Below are 22,597 nucleotides of genomic sequence, written 5' to 3' on the forward strand. Positions count from 1 at the left end.
TCCAATGTATTGCCTTTTTCTCCCATTTTAAGAGATTGTGCTAGGATTGACCACTGATTATAGCCAAGTTAAAGAATACTTCTTTCGAATAGTTGAGCAAGCAGCCTCACAATGCACTTAATATTGTGTTTAATTTGCACATAAATGAAGTCAAATAAATCGCCACTTGATACATTAATGTGCTCAGATGGAGTGTTATTTATTTAGTCTACAGACCGCCCCACATCTGCAGATCTCTGAGTAGGTAACAATAAAACTTGGCAATTTAGAGAAGAAATGAAAAGTGCAAATATATAAATTCCCTTTAGCCAACTTTGTTTATTCTGCTTGAATTCTTCTTAGTTTTTTATGTTCATGGTTTTTTCCCTGGACATTGCCAGCGTTTTACTGAGCTTTATTTAGTTAATGGATATGTAAGACATTTGATGTTGCTTGTTGCTCAGGTTTTCCAGATGGCACAGTATTTGCATGTTATCACACCTGCTCCTGCAAGCTGTGGTGACGTAACAGTGAATGATTTATTCAACAGTCACACATGTTTTCATGTGGATATCACATTTTATATGCAACAGAAAGGACTCATGAAATAAGTGCATTCAATTAATGTGGGTGAAAAAGGGATTATGTAATACTGTTATTACTGTGGATATCTATTCTAAAAGCTGTATGTTTAGAAGCTAAGCAGGGACAAGGCATCATCAACTTTGCATTTGGACAAGCCATTAGTTTTACTTTACATAAGTTGTTCATTATTTATGTTCTGAAATCAAATGAGAAAATGGTAGAATTGAATAGAATAGCATTTTGTATGGCAAGCCTCATAAAATTACATATAATAAGCACATGGTAAAGTCTTGAAACTTGTATTGGCATTATGAGTTCATTTCTCAGGTTTAGGTTGAAAATGTGTAAATAAAGAGGAAATCCCCCTAATCCACAGCAATTTATTCTGCTTTTTTAGTCTATGAGCAGTCAATAAATACTGCCCTTTCTCAATTTCTGTCACCAGGGTCCAGATATGAAAACAAAGATAGCCACTCCACGTCCTGGTATGGGACAGAATCAGAAGAGTCCAGCCAATGCTTCTCGGATCCCTGCCAAAACTCCCACCATTCCCAAGACACCACCCAGCCTTGGTAAGAGAAGAAGGGTTTTTTGTGTGTTGCATAGCAGTTTGGTTTTTTTGCTTTCTGGAAATTGCTCCAAACAAACTGTGGTTTACTTGAGCTCCCTCACATTCAAATACAAAGGTGTTGGGTTTTTGCTTTTATTTGTGGTGTATCAAGAGAAAGTACAAGTCCTTCCTCAGTATATTCCTCTTGGCAGTAGATGTGAGGAAGAACTGTGCCTGTGCAGAGAAACCTTTTAAAAGAACCCAAAAGGCTCTGAAGAAAGTGGCATGAAGTTGATGTGGCCTAGCACCGCAAAAGTTCATTTGACACAGGCCTCAAGGCAGGAATTTTAATAAAAGTAGCATGAGAAGTAGCCTTTTCTCAAAATCATAAGGTGAGCTTTTATAAAGGGCAGGGAGCACCAGCCAACCTGTCCATTTCTGCCTCTGACTGCCACCATAATCCTGCTTAAGAATCAAATCTCACTCAGCACTGGATGATTGGATAGCAGGTGGCTGCCATCTTGTATCACCCTCAATGCAATGCTTGACATGATGACAAAGGGACCTAAGATGGTGGTTTCTTGCTACCAGTTTGTATTCTTTTTAAAGAATCACCAAGTTACAGGGAATCAGCCAAGTTACAGGGAACTAGGCAGAGGGCCTTCTTGGTAGTGGCACCCACCCTGTGGAACACCCTCTCACCAGATGTCAAAGAGAAAAACAACTACCAGACTTTTAGAAGACATCTGAAGGCAGCCCTGTTTAGGGAAGCTTATAATGTTTGAAAGACTATTGTATTTTAGAATTTTGTTGGAAGCCACCCACAGTGGCTGGGGTAACCCAGCCAGATGGGCGGGATATAAATAATAAATTTTTAATATTATTATTAAGGATCACCTCATTGCAACAAGATGCTGAAAGCCTTGAGCCTAGGTCTTGGTCTGGTGCTCTTCTACCACTTCCAGATACATGTGTTCTCCCATAGTCACCCAATGAGTGGTTTACCCAGTCTTGGAGGTAGGGTTAAAATAGGGCTTAAGCTTCTGCTCCTGTGCTCCCTGTCCCCTTAGTGCACTTTCCCTGTTTCCCTTTTATTTTCTAATAGTCATTGGAATCTCTGTAGTCTGCCCTTCCTTTCCCCCCTAGCAACCAGGATACAAGATTATCATTGTTTTTCACGGAGCGGTTGTTTTTGTTCTTTCAGCTGCCAAAAAGGAGCAAAGAAGGCCCCCTAACACAGCAGCAAAATCTGAGAGAGGTAAAAAAAAGTTTACTATTTCCTCTTCCTTTCTAACAAATCCTGTCCGCTGGCATTGACCATAAATTCTGTAAAACCTTGATAATTAAATTACCTTTTTAGGGGGTAGGTAAAAGGTTGTTTTATTCATATTTTAAAATATCTTTCCATTGGAAAGAAAGTTGCAACAGTACTAAATGCAACATAGCATTTTTTTTATTTATTTAAAACATTTTTATATCACTCTTCATTAAAATTCTAGGGTGGTCTGCAATAGATGCCGATATAATAAAACAGCATATTAAAATACAATAAAAACAGTAAAAACGGCAACAACTGCAGTAGCTGAACAGTTTTCAGTGGCAAAGACCTGGATGAACAAGTGTATTTTCAGAAGGTGCTAAAAACTCACCAAAGTTTGTTCCTGCCTTATTTCAGTGGGGAGATGATTCCATAAGCTAGGTGCTCTAACAGAAAACGTCCTCCCCCTGCTTGCTAATTTCCTTCGTGCATATTGAACAGTGTGGAAGGTTCTTTTGAATCAACAGCTAAACGATTACTTAATATATTGTACTTTCATTTCAAATTGCAGGTGAACCGGTAAAGTCTGGAGATAGGAGTGGCTACAGCAGCCCTGGATCTCCAGGAACTCCTGGCAGTCGCTCCCGCACACCCTCCCTGCCAACTCCACCAAACAGGGAGCCCAAGAAGGTGGCGGTGGTTCGCACCCCGCCAAAATCCCCTTCTTCTGTCAAGAGCCGCTTGCAGACAGCCCCTGTCCCCATGCCAGACCTGAAGAATATAAAGTCCAAGATTGGTTCCACTGAAAATTTGAAGCATCAGCCAGGGGGTGGAAAGGTAAATCCAATGCACCTTGTCTTTATGTGTGGGCAAATGAAATACAAGTTTGGAGTTAGATGGAAGTTACCTACCTTCTGTTGGTCCCCTTCTCAACTTATATTGCATTCTGACCCTTGCAGCGGCAGCCATCTCTTCAATATGTGAGTCCCCTGAATCTTTACACACAGATGTCTCTGTGTAGCCCACAACTTTGTATAAAGATCTTTTGACTGGGGCACAAACCCAGCAGTAGCATTACAAGAAAACTGAAACAGCATCTCAAACTTCCTCCTGAAACTAGCCAGGAGGCAGGATGGAAAGTAGCTCCTGTGGCCAGGCACTCTATAAATGCCCCGGCTGCCACTTTGAGACTTCCATGGGCAGCACTGTAATTTCAGTTGCTTCAAAACTAAATTTCTGCTGCTGGGAATAAAAGGCCTATGACAGTGCCTACTGTGTTATCTTCTCCCTCTCTAGAACTCTGTCTTCTGTCCCAGATATCTTGCACTTCCCTGAGGGCCTTTTCTGTAGTTTGAGAACCACTGTACTACAAAGTAGTGAATGGGCTCAATCTTCTCCATTCCATGTTACATTACTTGCCAAAGTTCTGTTTTCTGGTTCCAACCTCACCATATCTCTGTTCAGAAAGAAGACGTTTCATCTTTCAGATCACCCTGTGCTCAAAGTGCATTTGTACAAACTAAGTAAGGGTTAGAAAGCACATGGAATCTGAGCAGATAGAGCAAATGGAGTATGTATGGAACACACTTACCAAGATTGGAGCTGGGGTGACATGTATTTAAAAGTCATATAGAATCACTGACTCACAGTGGTGAGGAAAAGTGCTATGTGCATGGTTAGATACAGCTGTGCTGTACCCAACCAACATGTGAAAGGAGAATAGACATGGTATACACACGTCACTTGGCAAATTCTTAAGCTAGGTTTATCTATGTCGACAACTTTCACTGCTAGAACACCTGCTGTGTTTGGAAGAGGCTTGTGCAGGGGGCTGAGAGACAATCTTCCTTCAGCCCAGGGGTGAAGAACCTTTTTTAGCTTGAGGATAACATTCCTTTCTGGGCCACATATCAGTGATAATCAGGGCCAGAGGCAAAAGTGAGCAGAGCAATGCATTTAAATGTTACCTTTGTGCAGGAGACTAGTTTTTATACACACTATCCTCCATCTAGGTAAGAAAGAGGCATTATCAATGGCCTTGGTGCCATGCAGGCCTTCCATCAGCTTTGGCGGGTGGCTCAGCTACGCCCTTATCTGGACAAGGATAGCCTAACTTCTGATAACTTCTAGGGTTCCTGCAATGTGTTATATGTGGGGTTGCCTTTGGAAGCTGCAGCTGATTCAGCCAGATTGCTGATTGGAGGAAGATGGACTTAGCTCATTACACCAATTCTGACATGACTTCATTGGCCACCAATAAATTTCCCTGCTCAATTCAAAATGCTAATCTTGGCTGCTTCACTCCTCTCCCCAAGCACTGGGGAGAAAGAGACCGCAATCCTTGCCTTAGGAACTGACACCATTAGGCCCATACCTGGAGATTTCTGAGTTTGAACTGGGGACCTTGTGCATGCAAAGCAGATGATCTGTCACTGATCTGTGGCCCTTCTCCTACATGAAGGCATGTTGGGGGCTAATGTGGGGAAGATAGTTGTATTATTCTCCCTTCTTCTAAAGGACAAATATCTTTCAGCAAAACTATAAGGCTTCTTTATCAATAGCCACACTCACTAGTTCCATTCTCTTGCATAGAGATGTTACAGAAAGGAAGGAAGAAAGTAAAGTGACATGGAATTAGGCCCACAGAAGGGCACAGAATCTGAAGCCACGTCTTCAGTTTGCTGCAGTACTGTGTTGCTGATAAGTAATTTCTATCTAGTTGTGGGCTTCTTCTAGTGCTACTACAATATATAGTCATTCTTTGAAGGGTTGCTCTAAACTAAAGGGCTGGATTATTATGAGGCTGCTGCAGCCCAGGGTAATTTAGGGATCTATGGTTTGTCCCATTCCCTGTACTGATGCAACAATTGCCAGACCTAAATATTCTGTATCTGCAAAACAATATGAGTAGTCTGTAGCTAAGGGACGTTCTTAGCTTACTGGTCATAGCTTGCTTGTCTTTATGACCTGCCTTGAAATTGTTAATTAATGTATGACTGTTAGGGGTTGGTGGTTTTATTTGGCTTTATCTTAATGTTGTTTTAACCTGCCCTGGGGCTTTATGGTGAAGGGTGAATAAGAAATACAGTAAGTAGATAGAGTGGTAACCATTATTGCAAATGTAAACACCACCCACAAATTACCCAGATTACTTGACTGGGTGCTCAGCATCAGGTTTTTAGAGTGTGCTTTTTTCACTTACTTTTTACAGAGGAGCAACATAATGTCATCAAATCTTGTAACTCTTGTGTTTCCACCGTCTTTCCTCAGACTATGGAAAATCCAGCAAGTGTAAATCACCTTAGCATTATTCTTGTCATATTTTTTTAAGGTATGGTTTTGATGTTTGCAATGTTGTATTAGGCAGGCAGGCCTGTCTGTCTGCATCTGTACTTTGGTACACTTCATTATTACCTTTTTGATAGGAGTCATTGATGGGTGGGGATCTCTTTTTAAATTAGCACTGTTTCTCCTTTATTTTTTTTAAAAAATTAGCATAATAGTGCTTCAACTTAAAATGGGTTTTAATGCAACTTAAAAAAAATGTTTTTAAAAACATGCATGTTATTTGAATATTTGTATTTAGTGCCATTTTATCACTATTGGTCACTGCCCCCATGCTCACTTTAAAATATTTTTGTTCTAGTTTTAAGCATTATTTTTTTACAATAATTATGTAATACTGTTGAAATTTTAAAAGCACTGAAGCACAGTTTTTAAAAATGGTATTAGAATTGATTTAGAATGGCTTGTTGTGTTAAATATTTGCTTCTCCAGCTACATGTCTATGCCATGCCCACTTGTGTAGACAGGACATAATGGGAGATAAACACACAGAAAGTACTAAATTCCCTGATGTGTGGAAACTCTGTTGCAGTTCTGAATGAGGCTTTCAGAGAGAGAGAGAGAGAGAGAGAGAGAGAGATCAACAGTTGAGTTCAGGTGCTTTCAGATTGACAACCCTTTTTAAAGTCTGGTGAAAGTTTGACGTGCTTCCAAATATAATGGTTATTCTGTGGTGCTAGCAACAACTAGGAGGTGAATATGATTATCCTACCAGCATTTACCACCCCAATGAACATAGCAGATCAGAGAGCCATTAACTGCATTTATTATATACCACCCTTAACAGTAATTAGCCCTGGCTCTCCAACCAATAAGCAAATATAGTTGCTTTTGTTTTACTTTATATTGTTCATATACACATTTTGTTGCAGTCCTGTGGTGGGACAAATATCTCTGTGTTAGAAATGGGGCAGCCTATGTCATGATTTTGTTTTGTTTTTGTTTGTTCTTTTAATCACTGCACTAATTTCAGGCCTGACTGTAGGACGTTTGCCACTGCGTAAGCTGAAATTTGAAGCTTCATCTTCAAAGCAAGGAACTGGCATTTATCCCAAGGGAAAATCCCTTGCTTCTTTCTTTGTCTTAGATGACTGGTACAAAATGCAAAAGATATCTCTACTCGAAAGGATAATTGTGGATGGCAGCGGTTGTCACTCATATTCTTTTTCTGGCTATCAAAGGTGCAGGTGGTTAATAAGAAGCTGAACTTTAGCCATGTCCAATCCAGGTGTGGATCAAAGGATAATATCAAACATACCCCAGGAGGAGGCAGTGTGAGTACCTTCACACCATTCAATGCACTATAATAATCTAACTTATTATAAGTGGCATGACTTTTGCATTAACCCTGAAACACCAATGCTGTCTGCACAGTCAGATAGCTATTGATGATGTGTAGTGAATTAACCTGTTACCAGTGAAAATATGGCTTGATTAAAGCTCCAGCAGAGTTAGCTGTATGGGGATGTGCACTGAGCTAATTGGGTATTGAATTGGAGGCAATATTATTTAAGTGGCTGCCTTCTCAATACATAGTGTTCAAATTACCCCAGAAATTATCCTTTCTGACTCAGATGGTATATGGAAAATGAAGATGCAGAGTGTATTGCAAATGGAAAGCTGATTAAAAATGTGGTGTGTTCATGGACACATATAATCAGCATTAAAAAAAATCCAAATTCTTCATCAAGGAAGCACATGTTCCTTGTTTCCTCAAAATAAAATATGCAAATTAGATAAAATAATGAATCATGTCCCTTAGGCTTACTTTGCAGAATTTATTTTGCTTCCATGATATGAGTTTTCAGGGAAATTTTATTATTTTTAGTGAGGATTTTGGGAGCAGAGGGAAAGGCAGAAAAGGAAAGTGTTTAGTGTTCTGTATATAGTAGAATTGAGGGGGTAGGGGAGAATGGTATATATAGGATACAGGAGGGTCTTGCAACAAAATGTTGCAGGTTATTATTACCTAATAGGAATTCTCTTGTCCAGATTTCCAGCCATGATGCTTTCCTCCAAAACAGTATAAGCTGTTAGGGGCTCAAGCAAGCCAATTCACTCTTCCCCTGCACTTTGTGATTTTTTGTTTTTACAACTGATATGCAATGTTCAATAGGTTCTGGTGAACCTAACATACTTGGTGCTTACTGTTCCAATTGGGTGGGGTGCTATCCCTCTTGGTTAGAAAAATGGTTTTCTTTTGTACTTCTATGAACTTCAGGATTCTCTTAAGCAGACTGGTACCTCTTTGTTGTCTCTCAGTGGCCCTCTTCTTCTGGCTCCATTTCTAAGTTTGCTATTAGAAGGAGGGAAAATTGAGAGTAAGCACATGACACACAAGCTCTGTCTGCTGATCACTGGCACACCAGCCCAGCCCAACTCTGGTTTCTAAGCATTCCTCTGCAAACAAGAAGAAAAATGCCTTTCTAAAGGCTGAGTTTTGAAGGTGCTGGAATTTGAGCTTCCAGGTCAAACATTTAGGCACATGTAATACAGTCATGTGCTTGACACAGACAAATCAAAGAATATGTCATGCAATCATAGAGTTGAGACCCTGAGAGTCATCTAGTCCAACCCCCGGCAATGCAAGAATTTCAGCTAAAGCATCCATGACAGATGACCATCCAGCCTCTGCTTTAAAACTTCCAAGGAAGGTCCACCACCTTCCCAGGGAGTCTGTTCCACGGTTGAACATCCCTAACCATAATAAAGTTCTCCCTGGTGTCTAGTTAGAAACTCCTTTCTTGTGACTTGAAGATATTGGTTCAGGTCCTACCCTCCGAAGCAGGAGAAAAGAAGCTTGCTCCGTCTTCCATGTGACAGCCCTTTAGATATTTGAAAATGGCTAGCATCTCTCCTCCCAGTCTCCTTTTTTCCAGGCTAAGATCTCTAAATCCTTTTCATACGTACTATGAAGCCAAGTGTCTCCCATTTTATATCTGTGCAGCTGTTTCTTCCTGCCTGTGTAGAGCCTTACATTTGTCCCTATTGAAATTCATTTTGTTAGTCTGGGCCCAGTTCTCCAATCTGTTAAGGTCATCTTGAATCCCAATTGTCTTCTGTAGCATTAGCTACCCATCACAGTTTTGTGTCATCTGCAAATCAGATGAGCATCCTCTCAATTAATGTCACCCGGTATGTTTTTCAAAACAATAAGGAATATGTACAAGGCTTACAGCCTGTGTTCAGAACAAGTTCCACATACTTTCACAAGTGTACATAACGTGCTCAAATTAGTTTGGTGTATTAGTTTGCCTTGTTTAAACAATTTGACTCTTTTGACTTGGTGTTGGTATGACTGTATCCTACCACATTCCTTATGTTGATGTTTCCATGTTGTTTTGTCAGCCAAGATAATTGTGGGACATATCAGAACAGCAGGGTTTATTTTATGCACTAGTCTGCAGTGGATACATTTCATCTTGAGCTAGCTTTTATAAACAAATTTATATTTTAAAAAGAAAACCTGAAAAGCTTTCAAGGGCTATAGCTCCATTCAAGAGTAGTAAGGAACACATTATGCGTTGCACTTAGGCCAGCTTGCTGTTGTACTGCTTAATGTACCTATCTGTAGGTGCCCTATAAGTTAGGAAGGCTTTTTAGCAAAGTTGGCCATCTCCAAATAAGTTTGCACATCAGAATTGTTTGTACGGTTTGTGAATATTGCAAAGAGTAGCTGGGTAAGAAAAGGAGTGCACAGAGGGCTTAGATGAAGGCAGATGTTGCATGGGCACTTGTACTTGGAGACTGGATTTCCACATTACATAAGGAACCTGCAAGAGTACCGGTATATTATGCTTTTAATGTTGGCATTCCCAATTTTTTTCTGCCATTTCTTTTATAAATCATGCTTAGAGGAAGCCATGATGTATTTTCATTGCAGATTAAAAAATCCTTTTTGCCTTTTTCAAATTTGGAGGAAGATATTTCAGTAACTAGCATTTGGAAGAGGAAAGAACATTGCAACAGCACTGCTATTTGTATGGTCAATTCTAGCTTAGTCGTGTTCATTAATTTCAGTGGATCTACTCTGAGTAAAGCTTAGTTGAATAACCCCCTAGTGTTCAAGCACAGGAACTAGTGCTTAGTGCTTTTATTCTAAGCCATCTGTTCAGTGCTCTGTGGGCATTTGCTGTGCTGTGTGAAGCTGATGAGAGCTATAGTCCGAGGCTACCACACCCTGCACAATAAAGTGTATTTATTATTTTACTTATCTTAATTTTTGTAAACCTCATTGTAATTTAAAATGAATGTATATAAACTCACCTAGTGATGGAGGTTTATGTGAGCTTTGGCTAAATTTGCAATATCCCAAAGCAAAACCAAAAAGTGTTCTTAAGTAGGGGAAAGTTTTCTTCAGTGTCAATCTGAAAAAAAAGACACCTGACATATGAGATAGTAAACACCAAAATAGTACTGCAATACACCATCCTGGGGGTTGGTGTCAAAGGCAATGGAATGGCGTTCTTGTTCTATTTTTAGAGCCAGAGAGCAAAGACTTATTTGTTTACAAAACATGGACAAATTGGATCACCCCAGGAAAAGCCTAGGCTGCTCCCCTTTTATTGAAAATGCTTCTTTGGGATTTATGTGAGAAGTCCATGTGATTTATTTGGAGCAATTCAGACATTACAAAGACACTTGGATCTTGAAAAGTTTTAGATCTGATTCACAGTGATTAATAGGTTTATAGGTATCATTACTTCCCTGTGCTATGATACTGGGCGTGGATTCTGTGCAAAACAATTACTGCATTTCTATCTAGTACACATTAAGTCTAACCTATTGACCTTGGCAGGCAAGATGGAAATGTGCTCTCAGATGAAGACAGTTTGCCTAGCAAAATACAGAGTTGAGCTGACTTCTATACCAAATATAAGCAGATTTTTACTGATCTATGCTTAAGATGTGCTGAACTAGGAAGACAGGATGCACGCTTTGTGACAAGGTTGAGTTGAAGAGCCTCCTGAGATGTATATGCAAGAAGGGTCTACTATAGAACAAAGGCAGAGAAAACAGGTGCCTGTTTGTGTGGTCTCTCCTGATACTTTTTCCTATCTATTTCCCCACCCTGTACCTTATATATGTGTTCATTCTAGCACTAAGCTACACAACACAAATTCCTGATTTCCCACTGGGTGCTTTTCATCCTGTGCTCAACAATGCATATCAAAATGTCTCTCCTTCTGTCACAGCTTTCACCAAATGCAAACAGATTAAAAAATACGATAAGAGAAAGATGTTTACAGAGGAATCTTTGAGATGTTCAGGATAGTTTAGACTCATCTTTAAAAAGATTGGTGGGATCCCAGATCTCAGGATGGTTGGAAGACCTTTCAGGACAGCCTGCTCCAGGAAACTGATGGATCCTAAATGATTTTTTGATGGCTTTTGGGAAGAGTTTCATTTCACCCAAACTGGGCAATCCTGCTGAAGGCCTCATGGGGCTAGGGGCTGGATTCACCCAAAGTGCCCTTCCTCAATTTGGGGAGCTGAGCTAGCCTCTTCAATTGTGAAGTTGGAAGGAGTGAACCAATGGGGTGACTAGTAAAGTGGTAGTAATAGTAGACTTAATCTGATCAACAGATTAGATACTGTACTATAGACTATTAGTGTGCCTAGTACAGTCTACTCTGTGGCCACACTATTCCATCATTATTTTGCCAACTGTTCCGGCACTTTATCGCAGTCAAAGGGCTGTTAAATCTTGATTCTTCTACAGATAGGAGGCAACTTGGTAGCTGGCTGTGACCAATATTCTGGACCCTTTGTGGGCAGAAATGTTTTTACCCATTCTGACTTAGATCCTACAGTTAAGGCAGAGTCAACAGAGGAATTTTGGTATCTGCTTGTTTTGAATACTTTCCCATTTGTACAGCCTTTGGATGTGGACATGATTATTTTTTTTAATCTCCTCTTTGTTTTATGTTGGTTTTAATGTATGTGTCATATATTGTTGTAAGTTGTTTTGAGTTTTGTTAAAAAAGAAAAAAAGCCATTAATAAGATACATAGAATTGGAGAACTGAGGCCAAGCCCTTGTATGCTTCATCTTTGGCCTTCTTCACTAACAAGAGGTTATAGAGGGGAACTTTTGAATTGCATGATGGGAGTGGTAAAAGCCTCCTGCAGGTAGGTGTGGTCCCAGAAAACTTAAAAAGAGGTGTTGGCTGGGAGGAAGAAAGCACCTCTGGAAACCTTACCTTTAATCCCCAGTTTACTGGAGATTTCCCATTTGAACTCCAGTGGTTTTTTTTGAACAAGATGGCTTCTCAGTTCCAGGATATTCTGGATGTAGGTGAGAATCCAGAAACGATTATAACGGTTCCGAGTAGCCTTTCCAAGCATAACATGGAAAGGGCCACTGAGAATTGAGACCTCTAAAATACTGGTTTGGATGACTGGAAGCAGGATGAAAATGCCTAGTGAACAGCTGTAAGTTCAAGTTCAGGGGCCTGGAAGAGGTACCACCATCAGATAAAACAATGCTTGTTGTCTGAGAGGCTTACCCTGCAACCTGTTCAGCCATTGCAGGTTGCAGTTCTAAATGCTGAACATTCATTTGCCTGGTGGCTGAGAGGATGACAGGCACTTTGACATCGAGTCTGATTTTCAGCAAACTGCACAAGGATAAACTAGGAAGATACTGCCCCACCTACAGCCCACAAGAAACCCTGAATACCATTTGCCTCTAGTCAGATTGTATTCCTTCCCACAATGTCATTAATGCTTGTAACCCAATAACCACTAATTCAATTTTATCTGTACCTTTTGTGCATGTTGTACACTTGCTAGCTTGTGTATGCCATTCAAAGGTTCAGAAATGCTTTGTTTAAATACCTTAGTATTCATCTCCCTGTACTGCATAGATCACTATTTAAGCGAAATGGTTCAATGTGTCACAATTGTGCTGTGATTGTAATTATTTTTTAATAGAACATTCAAAGCAAGGAATATTACACATCCAAATTCTGTGATGGTATTCATCATATCCAAATGAAGCTCTGAAAATTCAGTGCATATTTTTGAGGGCTGGGTAGACATAAGCGAATTTGATGAAATTTCATCAGAAGTTTCACTCTTGCTGTGAATGCATGCTTTAAGAAAATATTTCTGGAAAAAATGAATCTTTTCCACAGTATGGTTTCAGTCTCCATGTTGTTTCAGATACCTTTGTTCTGTTGCAACATTTTGAAAACATCCTTTTAGAAAAAAAATCAACCCTCTCAAAGCACATTGACTATTTCTGTTGTTTCAGTTTTTGTGGACATAAACCTTAAGTTTTACATCAGAAAAAGGTATTTAATTCTGTTTCTGGTTTTTTATATTTTCTCTGTAGCATATCTTATTTGATTATACCTCTGTCTGCTCACCCCTTTCTCCCTGTCTCACTTAAGCATCTTCCGTTCCCATTGCTTTCCCGCCTCCTTCCTCTGGAGGTGTGATAAAGAGTTTGTGCATGCTGTGGAAATGCAATAAGGATAATGTTGACTATAGCCACATGTGGTGATCTTGCCGGACATTTTAAATCTTTTTAGATAAAAATGCTTGCAAGCATAAAATAAACGTCTTTTTCATTACCTTTTGAACAACTGATTATATTCTTAAAGTCTTAAAATATTCGAACAGAAAGGTTAAATATAAATATATAGAACACATTTATTATGAATAATTACAGCAATTGGAATCTCATCTAACTTAAAATGAAAATGAATTCCTAAAGTTGAGACTGTGGAATATACGTATGCTTAAAATAACAACTATGTTAGAAACAAGGGAAGAGAGAGGTATATTTTTTCTAAAGCTTTTGGACACTCAGGTTACAAAAATATGTCATCCAATCTACTTTTCCTGTTATATGATGATCCTTGTTACTTTTCTTTGAATTTCATAAAATCAGTCAAAGAAAAAGTATGCATGCCTTTGGCGGGAGATTTTGCTACAACGCGTGCTTTGACTTCACAGTTTCTGGTGGAAAACTCTCCTTCTGCCTGTGCTTGAATAATTAATCTTTTAGACAGCTTTTCAAACTGCATTTCTTCTCCAGTTGGGTTCCAGTGTGTCGTCTGTCTCACTTTTTCTGCATATCTTGGGGAGACATTCTTTTTCAAGTTGAAATAAACTCCAGCCCCAAACACTCTGTGCACTTCTTTAATTTTGTCCTCACAGGTACAAATTGTTTACAAGCCAGTGGATCTCAGCCACATAACGTCTAAATGTGGTTCCTTGGACAACATTCATCATAAACCAGGTGATGGTGACTATATGTGTTTTTTTTAAAAAACAATAGTTTCTTACTCGACTTCTAAAGGGGGTGGGACCCAATAGCTTTTTTATTCTGCTTTTTTGCAGACATTGACAAAGGAAAGGGGAAAGGAGGGAAAGAAGGACAATGATAGGTAGAAGAGGAAGTAATTACAACTGCGAAATGAAATAAAGATAGTCTGCATCCCATGTAATGCTTGCCTCTACAGTGGTACCTCTAGTTACGTTCACCTCCAGTTACATATCCTTTGGGATACGTGCGCAGCAAACCCAGAAGTATTTTTCTGGGTTTCGTCGTGCGCAGAAGCAGAAGCAGCTCCGGAACGGATCCCGTGCGCAACCGGAGGTACCATTGTACTAAGTTCTGTCTGAGAGAGAGAAATGTTTGCAAAATATTGGAATTGATGATCTACATGATTTTGTCAGCTATTGGTTCACAGGGTTATTCTAGAAAAGCCTAGATGCATGACCAAGATAACATAGTTGCATAACTTTTTAGGTTATTATAAACTTAATATATTAATGATTAATGGGTTAGTACTTAATAATAGGGACACGGGTGGCGCTGTGGTTTAAACCACAGAGCCTAGGATTTGCCGATCAGAAGGTTGGCGGTTTGAATCCCCACGACGGGGTGAGCTCCCGTTGCTCGGTCCCTGCTCCTGCCAACCTAGCAGTTTGAAAGCACACAGTGCAAGTAGATAAATAGGTACCGCTCTGGCGGGAAGGTAAACGGCGTTTCTGTGCGCTCCTCTGGTTCGCCAGAACCTCTTAGTCATGCTGGCCACATGACCCAGAATCTATACGCCGGCACCCTCGACCAGTAAAGCGAGATGAGCGCCGCAACCCCAGAGTCAGTCACGACTGGACCTAATGGTCAGGGGTCCCTTTACCTTTACCTTACTTAATAATTTCATGTGCATGCCTCCAAAAGCCCTCCTACAGCGGCAAACATGTTGGATCAGATCTTTGATCTCTGGAAGCCCTTCCTAGGCATGGTTCATGGACTTGAGTCCTCTGCCTGTATACATTCTGCTGTAAATTTGCTTTGGGGGGAAAAACGTTGAAGAAATCTGGATGCCACAACAGATGCATACAGGCCTATTGGGGGCAACCATCTAACACACACGTTAGTACATACATTTGTGCTCTCTGAGCTATTTTGTCCAACCGGCTGGTACAGAAGCCAGTTGGCAGCAGGCACAGTCTACCTGCAAATGTAATTGATAAGGCCTTTTGTTGCTTCTTTTGTTCTTATAGATGAAGGCCATGAAAGAGAAAGGGAGGGAGGGAGAGAAAAGGAGACTCTTTTAAAAGAGTGGGTCTCATCAGACTGTTGATGGTATTTATCACCTTGGTATATTAGGTACATATAAGCTTGCTAGCATCTAATTTAAAGTACACCCTACAGTGGCATGTTCAACTGTTGCCATTTACTTTCTATACAACTGAGTTGCATAGTCAAGTGAGCAAGCCACATACTGGTGACAGGTGGCAAACAAAACACCTACCTGACAATATTCCTTCTCTATAGCAGTAGCTTACACACTGAGCACCCACCAAGTTGATCCAAGATAATTTTTTCTCAAGCTCATCCAACCCAACATCCTCTTCTTTTCTTTTATTTCTTGCCTGCTAGTATTTCATTATTTTTTCACTATTTTGCAATTCAGCTGGCATTATTCTGGACCAACTGCTTCCACTTCTAATGCTGAAAGGGAGCATGGACATGTAGTAAAACTTGGTCAGTTTTATGAGATCAAAGTATATTTGCAAATTGTGTGGAACTTGCCTTCTCCTGTGTGAACTTGCTGGGTTTTGTTTTTTGCTTTCTAGGCTGTAGAATTTATTATTTACTTGCGCTAAACTCTGAGGATAACAAGCCAAATCCATGACATTATTTTCTCCAAATCTTGTACATACACTTTTTAAATATATTTGTTAACCCTGCCTTTATTTGTCCTCTAGGTGGTGGGCAGGTGGAGGTGAAATCTGAGAAACTGGACTTCAAAGATAAGGTGCAATCAAAAATTGGGTCATTAGACAACATCACCCATATGCCTGGAGGAGGAAATAAAAAGGTAAGCATTCTTCCTCTTGCTGTTTTCTGTGCATGAGGGGAAAATCTCATCAAGTTCCCATCAGTCTCTGATGTTGCTGCTTTGAACCTTGTTTTTTAAGTCCCCTGTTTTCCCCATGCATTTTCTGTATGCTTCTCTAATGCCTACTAAACACCTATTACATTTGCCAGAGTAACAGCAAAGGGGTAATTGCTTAGCATCATTCTCCACTTTGTTCCAAAAAAGGGAGCTGCCTCAGAGACTATGTGTTACATGCAAAATCACTTATTGGAGCTGTGATGCTGATCTTCCCCTCTCCAAGCTGAGGTGATTGAGAGCAGAAAAATAGTGTGGGAAGGAGAGTTCAACCCTTTTCCCCACACTGAACACGCCCCTCCCCCCGGAGGTTTAAAGCATGTTTGTACATAACATGTGATTAGTTCCTTAGCAGCTGCCCACAATGATGGCTGAAGTGGGGTAGGACTTGCCCTTCAGAAGAATTCTGTCCTTCCATACTCTCCAAGAGGCACCTGGGGGTGCGTACAGACATACCTAAAAACAAGGTTGTGGGCTCTGAAAGCATTGCCATCATGTTATTGCCAGACAAACCTGTTGCTGAGTTTGGAGAAAAGAGAGTTGAAGCAAAAACTGACTGACTGCAGTGTCTTGTGCCGAGCCCTGCTGAATCTAGTCCTGCATTGCATTCCCATAGTGGCCGACCAGGTGCCTGTGGGAAGCTGCAAGCAGGCCCTGAATACAACCATTCTCCCAACTTGTGATTCCTGGCTAAACTAAATGAGAAAGGGAAGTTGGGTGTTCCCGCTTGTTAATTGGCAGGTTGGTGGGCAGACTTACTGGTGTGGCGGTCAAGCAAGCACAGTGTGGGGGGTGGGGAGGTGATGCATGCATGGGGCAGCAGCATGTTACATCAGAGACCTCCTTCCCTTTTCTCACTCCTAGTTCCTTTTGTCATGCTTTGGTGTTTCCAGCTTTTCTTCAAGTGAGCATACCTGTTGGTAGACTGTTTCTTTAATGAGTGGATTTAATGAGCCTGCCTGTTGGTAGACTGTTTCTTTAATGAGTGCATTTGCTATCTGCCAAGATCTTGGAAGGAAATTCCTCTCCAACTAGGGATATAAGTTAGGTTGGCCTTGCCTTTGGATATACAGGAGAAGTTAGTCTTTCTAGCCAGCGATCCTACTGATTAAACAGAGGGAGCTTCAACGGTAAGTTCAGTTTCCCCTTTAATCACACAGCTATGTATCATTGGTGCTTTACATAATTTTTTTTAAAAAGCAGAAAGTCTAAAGCATGGGAAAGGGGCAGCAAGGAATGCAGTGTTTACAATGGAGGTAAGTATGCCTGTTGATTTGCAGCATAAAGGAGGGGGAAACCAGGCTCACATCACTGGAGAAATTAACATGTTGGCTGCCATTTTTAGGTACGTCTGTATGCGCCCAGAGGGAGGCAAAGGTTTCAAATGGAGCAAGGAGGAGGAGGGGTCTTTGATTGCTTGGCTATGTTTGCTACTACAGTCAAGACTGATGTCTGATGCTGTGGTCTAGATATCATTTTCATAAGGTATACTTGAGGCCTTTTAAAATTTCACAAAGTCCCTGCTTTGCTCTAAGAAGGCCCTTATCAACTTTTTTTTTGCTTAAAAAGAAAGGACCCATTGACCATTACCTGCTCACATATTGCTGGTATCCAGGTTGCTGAGATATTTAATGTGGCAGAGCAGCCTATTCTGTTGGTCCCTCCATAGGATGCAAATACTGCCAACTGGAGTAGTTCTCCCAGAAAGACTGATAAAATGATGAATCAGCACAGTAATTCTGTTAAGGCGGACCTTCCCCATTAAGATCATATAATATACTTAGAAGTTAATTGCACAATTAGCTTTTTTCCTTGGACCAGGCGTGCCAGCTTACTGTGCATCTGGGAATATCAAGTCCCTAAATCACTCCACTTCAGAATAGGATTGCCAGCTTTTCAGCTGGCCCCTATATGTGTGCCTTTAATAGCGGCTTAATGTACAAACATTAACAGGTGGTGATATTCATTTCCATGCTATGAAAAGGTTTGCCCTCTGCTTTCTGTGTATCAAGCTGCTGTTAAAAGCAAAAGAGCAGTCCAGACTGGGTTAGTTTTCCTCATAAATTGGCAACCCAGTTCAGGCAGCTTATGCACAAAGAGCCCTGGAGCTATCAGCAGGGATGCATCATAGGTTTTGAAACCCCATTTGGAGAGTGATTCACGTATACCAGTTAATTCTGTTTGTTTGTTTATTTGTATTTGCCTCATCTGTTGTGCCTGTCTTGGGGAGGGAGGCTCTACTCACATGCATTTCAGCCCCTTCCTCTCAGACGCATCTCATTTTAGTAGCCTTAGAAACCTTTCTAGCTCTCATTGGCTCCTTCCAGTGAATGTGCTGGCTTCTGATGGAAGAACTTCTCCGCTTCCTTATCCTTCTCTCAGTGTCATTCACACATCTGAGCATCCACCTCTTTTCACTCCACCTCTCTCCCTCTCCCCTCTTTTTCTGCATTTCCTGGACCACAGTTGGGCTTTTGTAGCGTATCAGAGAAGGAAAGCCTTGCAGGCACTGTGAGCATAAGTATGACTTTTGACCCACTTGGATGGCCCTATGCTCCAGACACAGGAAGAGGAGTCCATGAATGGCAAGCAGCGTGATGAACATAGTTAAAGGGGGCAGAGAATTCATGAGAGTGAGAAGGTTTAATGTCAGGAATAGCACTGTTCTCTCCCCCACTGATTCCCCTCCCCAAGAGACAAGTTTAAACTTTGGAATAGTTCCATTATTATATTAGCTATCTGCTCAGGCTTGGTGACCATTCTGTAGTTGTGCCCTGAGACAGCCAGGGCATCTAGAAGGAATCCTTTCCTGTGATAACGAATTCTGCTAATGAAGTGTGAGCATCTGTTTTTCTTGGGAACAGTAAAGAATATGGGAAACACAACAGAGGTCCTCTGCTTTAGTAGCACCCCTGCACCAGCCATCACCAAGCTATACACGGTAACTTCATCTCACAATAAGTTGTTGCTTTAAGCAAAAAACCCTGCTGTCGCCACCTGATAAGGGGAGGGGGATGTAGACTCTAGATACCCACGCCTCTAAAGACTTCTTCTACAACTGTGGAATGGGGGTCCGCAACCCCAGCTACCCCCGATCATTTGCTGGTATTCCTGGGATTGCTTAGGGGTCTGGGAAGACTCCTGGCTATCTCTAATGTAGTGACCCAAAGGCTGTAAACGGAGCTCTTTTTCCTCCGCAGAGCCCTTAGCACTTAAGCAGGGAGTTGAGTAGGAGGGCCCAGGTGCAGGCTCCAGCCCACCCCCTCAGCACTTCTGGCTAATGAGAGAGGAGATCCAGAGGATAAAAGTTGTATCAAAGTTAAGGCCTTCTGAGAAGATCAATTTTTTTATTTAAGAAGGCACCTATGGCGACAACAGTAGCATACAAAGGCAAGAATTAACCCTGCTTTTTTGTGAAGGCAGAGTTAAGATTGGAAACTGGACAAAGCTTTCTTCCCCACTAGAATTATTTTTTGGTAAAAATCATTTGACCCTGCTTTCCAGAAGAGGAGTTAACCCATGCCTGTATGTTCCACTCCTCTGCCGACTGACAATGGCAAAATTCATCAGCCGTCTGCTGAGTGGTATGAGACATATCGAAGTGCACACCATCTTTATTCGCTAGCTCTTGCATTCTCCATCTCTGGTTCCTGTACCTTCTTCTGCACACTGCAGTTATATTCCTGATGCTCTGTCCTCCTCCAATTCTATATGTCCCTCCCTCCCCATTGAAGATTTTTGGTTTCATGTCATCTTATTTGACGATGCTATTTTGCATCCCACTGACCTTCTCCACCCACATGCAGAGAGAGAAGGGCAAGGAAGACACGAACGGTGCTCAAAACTGCCCCAATAAGACTGGGCCTCCTTCCCCCATCACGGAGCCCTCCATCCCTGAGGAGAGCCCACTCCCCGACTTGCACCCATGTGATGCCAGTAAGTAGTTACCTGTTCTCATGAGCTTTGTGAGAGCTAGATGGGAATCAGATGCCCAGAGCTTGGAGGGTGTGGGGTGGTAAGGCATCATACTAGTTTTCTCTGATTTTTGTTAGATTGAAAACCTGGTGTTCTGTACTAACCCTAGCAGCTTAATGTGAAAAAAACCCCTGTACTTAAAAAATATTTTGGACTATCAGACCTCTATCACCATTTCACCTATCTGCAAGATTGGCTGCTGGGATCTTTCATCTGGCATGGTTTCAAGATAAGGGATGCCCAGTTTGATAGGAGACTCAACTTCTTTGCCTGAAAACATTCATAAATTTATTTGGATAGGTCACCTTTTCATAACATGGTAGTACAATTCTGGGAGAAGCTGCTTTTGAAAGAAGTTGACATTTTTGTATGTTCCATTTCATAGGCTCATAGCACACAGTTTGCATACAACTTCTGTCTATATGAAGCAATGTAGGATTCCTAGATCAAGGAAACATGGATATCAATATTTTTTTAATTAAAAAAAATGTCAGCCAAGCAAATGAGTGGGACTGCCCTTATAACAACACACTAAAAACTGAGCCTGGATTTTCCTAATTCTGAGCATACATCAGTGTTTTGCCAAAGCAGCGGCGATGGGGAGAAGAGGAGCTGCGGCTGAACGAACCACTTTGGCATACCAGTCAAACGCTAGTGAAGGTATAGCTGAAGTGAGTGGTGGGGAAACAGCATCAACCCCCTCCACTTTTCCCTGTCCTGCTCTCTTGTCCTGACCTGCCGATGTCTCTCATTCCAGATTGAGAGCCACAAGCTGACCTTTCGTGAGAACGCCAAAGCCAAGACTGACCATGGAGCTGAAATTGTCTACAAATCACCCACTGTATCTGGAGATGCCTCCCCACGGCGCCTTAGCAACGTCTCCTCTACTGGAAGCATCAACATGGTGGACTCCCCACAGCTGGCCACATTGGCCGATGAAGTGTCTGCTTCCCTGGCCAAGCAGGGCTTGTGATTGTGTTAAAGTGGGTGGAGAGAATAAGAAGAGAAGAATCCACTCTGGCCTTTCTTCCTCTGTTCTGTTTTACATCTTCATTCCCCACCATTCCTTAATTTATTTCGTTTTTTATATTAATGGGCTAACTCTTTTAACCTGGTTCCCTGTCCCCCTTGCCATTTATTCATCTGTGGTCTCAGGATTTCAAAATTAGTAACAGTATGAAAACAAATATTTCTTACTATATCTCAGTCTAGAGAAAGACATCATTTCACCACTTGCTCCTAAACAAAAGGAAATGTAATTGTTAGGAAAATTTGTGCTGCATAGGATATAAGCTTGAGAAAGAGGGTTGGTATCTGCCTCTGTTGATGAGCAGCAGCTAACCAAGTTTGTCCCCATGAACAGAGAAAAGAGCCTATATTGCTGTGGGATTGTTTAGTAACCTTCTTCAAGAACACCTGCTGTTTTGCATTTTGTTACAGGTATGTGTGATAGTGTAAGTCTAAAGCAGATATCAACTGCATACACAGGATTTGCAGTGTGAAATATCCCCTACTTCAGTCCTCAGGGAATTAGTCTTCAGAATCTCATCTCTGCAGGGGGACATGTTTCTATGCTGGGAAGGGGGCAAATGCCTTTTATTTTAAGTTTTCTTGAATGGGGTTTGACTAGAGCCATACCACTGCATGCAAGGGCCAATGCATTGGCCTGATACCTTTGAATTACAAGAGCAAACAGCATTGAAATCCTGCCAGCTCCCTCAACTATGGTTCAAATGATGCATACTGAGGAGCAAAGTGACGCTTGCCTCATGCGATTCTCCTTTGGGGATACTGTTTTTGCAAATGTAGGGACATTAAAAGCAATTTTTCATACTATTTGACTATTACTACCACTTTTCTCCCCTCTTCCACTTGCCTGCCTTCTTTCTCATCTTTCCAGCCTAAAAAATGCCACAAGTTCCATGCCCGTCTCTTTGCTCTTGCTGTAACATTTGCAGGTTGGCTCAAAGGACTTGGTAGGCGTTCTTGGGGGAGGGGAGCAAGGAGGTTTGTGGGTTTCAGATTTGCTCCTTGTGTTCAGTCCGATAAGCATGGCTGTTTCTCTTGGTTTTCATGACAAAATTGTGGTTGTAAGTAGAAATTTGTGAGGTAGAGGTGTGGTTCTAGGGTTTTTTGTTAAATGAGATAGGTGCACTTAAGTGCAAGTGCATGGGGGAAGAAGGGTAACTTCCTGGAAGGGCGTGCATGTGGGAATAGGTGCACCTTTTAGAATCAAGAGTCTTTCATAATAGTTGCATATATCTGATGCTCTCTTCATCGCATGCATGTTTGTTCCTCAGTACGTGCATCTGTGGAAGAAGCATCACAAATCATAGACACCAAAAGGTTTCGTTATCACCTCCAATACTTTTCCATGAAGATTGTTCACCCTTTCAGTTATGAGTACTCAAGCATTGCTCATGTACAGTGGTGCCTCGCAAGATGAAATTAATCCGTTCCGCGAGTCTCTTCGTCTTGCGGTTTT

General features: G+C 41.3%; 1 protein-coding gene across 21 annotated transcripts in view; it reads left to right on the plus strand.

Annotated features, from left to right (window-relative positions):
* Positions 1-21,127, plus strand: part of MAPT (microtubule associated protein tau) — an 89,554-nt gene extending 68,427 nt beyond the window's left edge. For 17 of the 21 annotated variants that reach the window (XM_081837023.1, XM_081837022.1, XM_081837008.1 and 14 more), the window contains 7 exons: positions 1,010-1,136; positions 2,319-2,372; positions 2,944-3,209; positions 6,899-6,991; positions 13,886-13,967; positions 15,950-16,062; positions 20,870-21,127. In XM_081837023.1, the coding sequence (XP_081693149.1) occupies positions 1,010-1,136; positions 2,319-2,372; positions 2,944-3,209; positions 6,899-6,991; positions 13,886-13,967; positions 15,950-16,062; positions 20,870-21,085 (951 nt within the window). In that variant the 3' untranslated portion in view covers positions 21,086-21,127. The other 4 variants (XM_081837016.1, XM_081837020.1, XM_081837019.1 and 1 more) reach the window with 4 other exon arrangements.
* The last annotated feature ends 1,470 nt before the right edge of the window (positions 21,128-22,597 follow it).

Source organism: Podarcis erhardii, assembly GCF_964252035.2.
Source record: "Podarcis erhardii genome assembly, chromosome: 13".
NCBI classification, from domain to species: domain Eukaryota; kingdom Metazoa; phylum Chordata; class Lepidosauria; order Squamata; family Lacertidae; genus Podarcis; species Podarcis erhardii.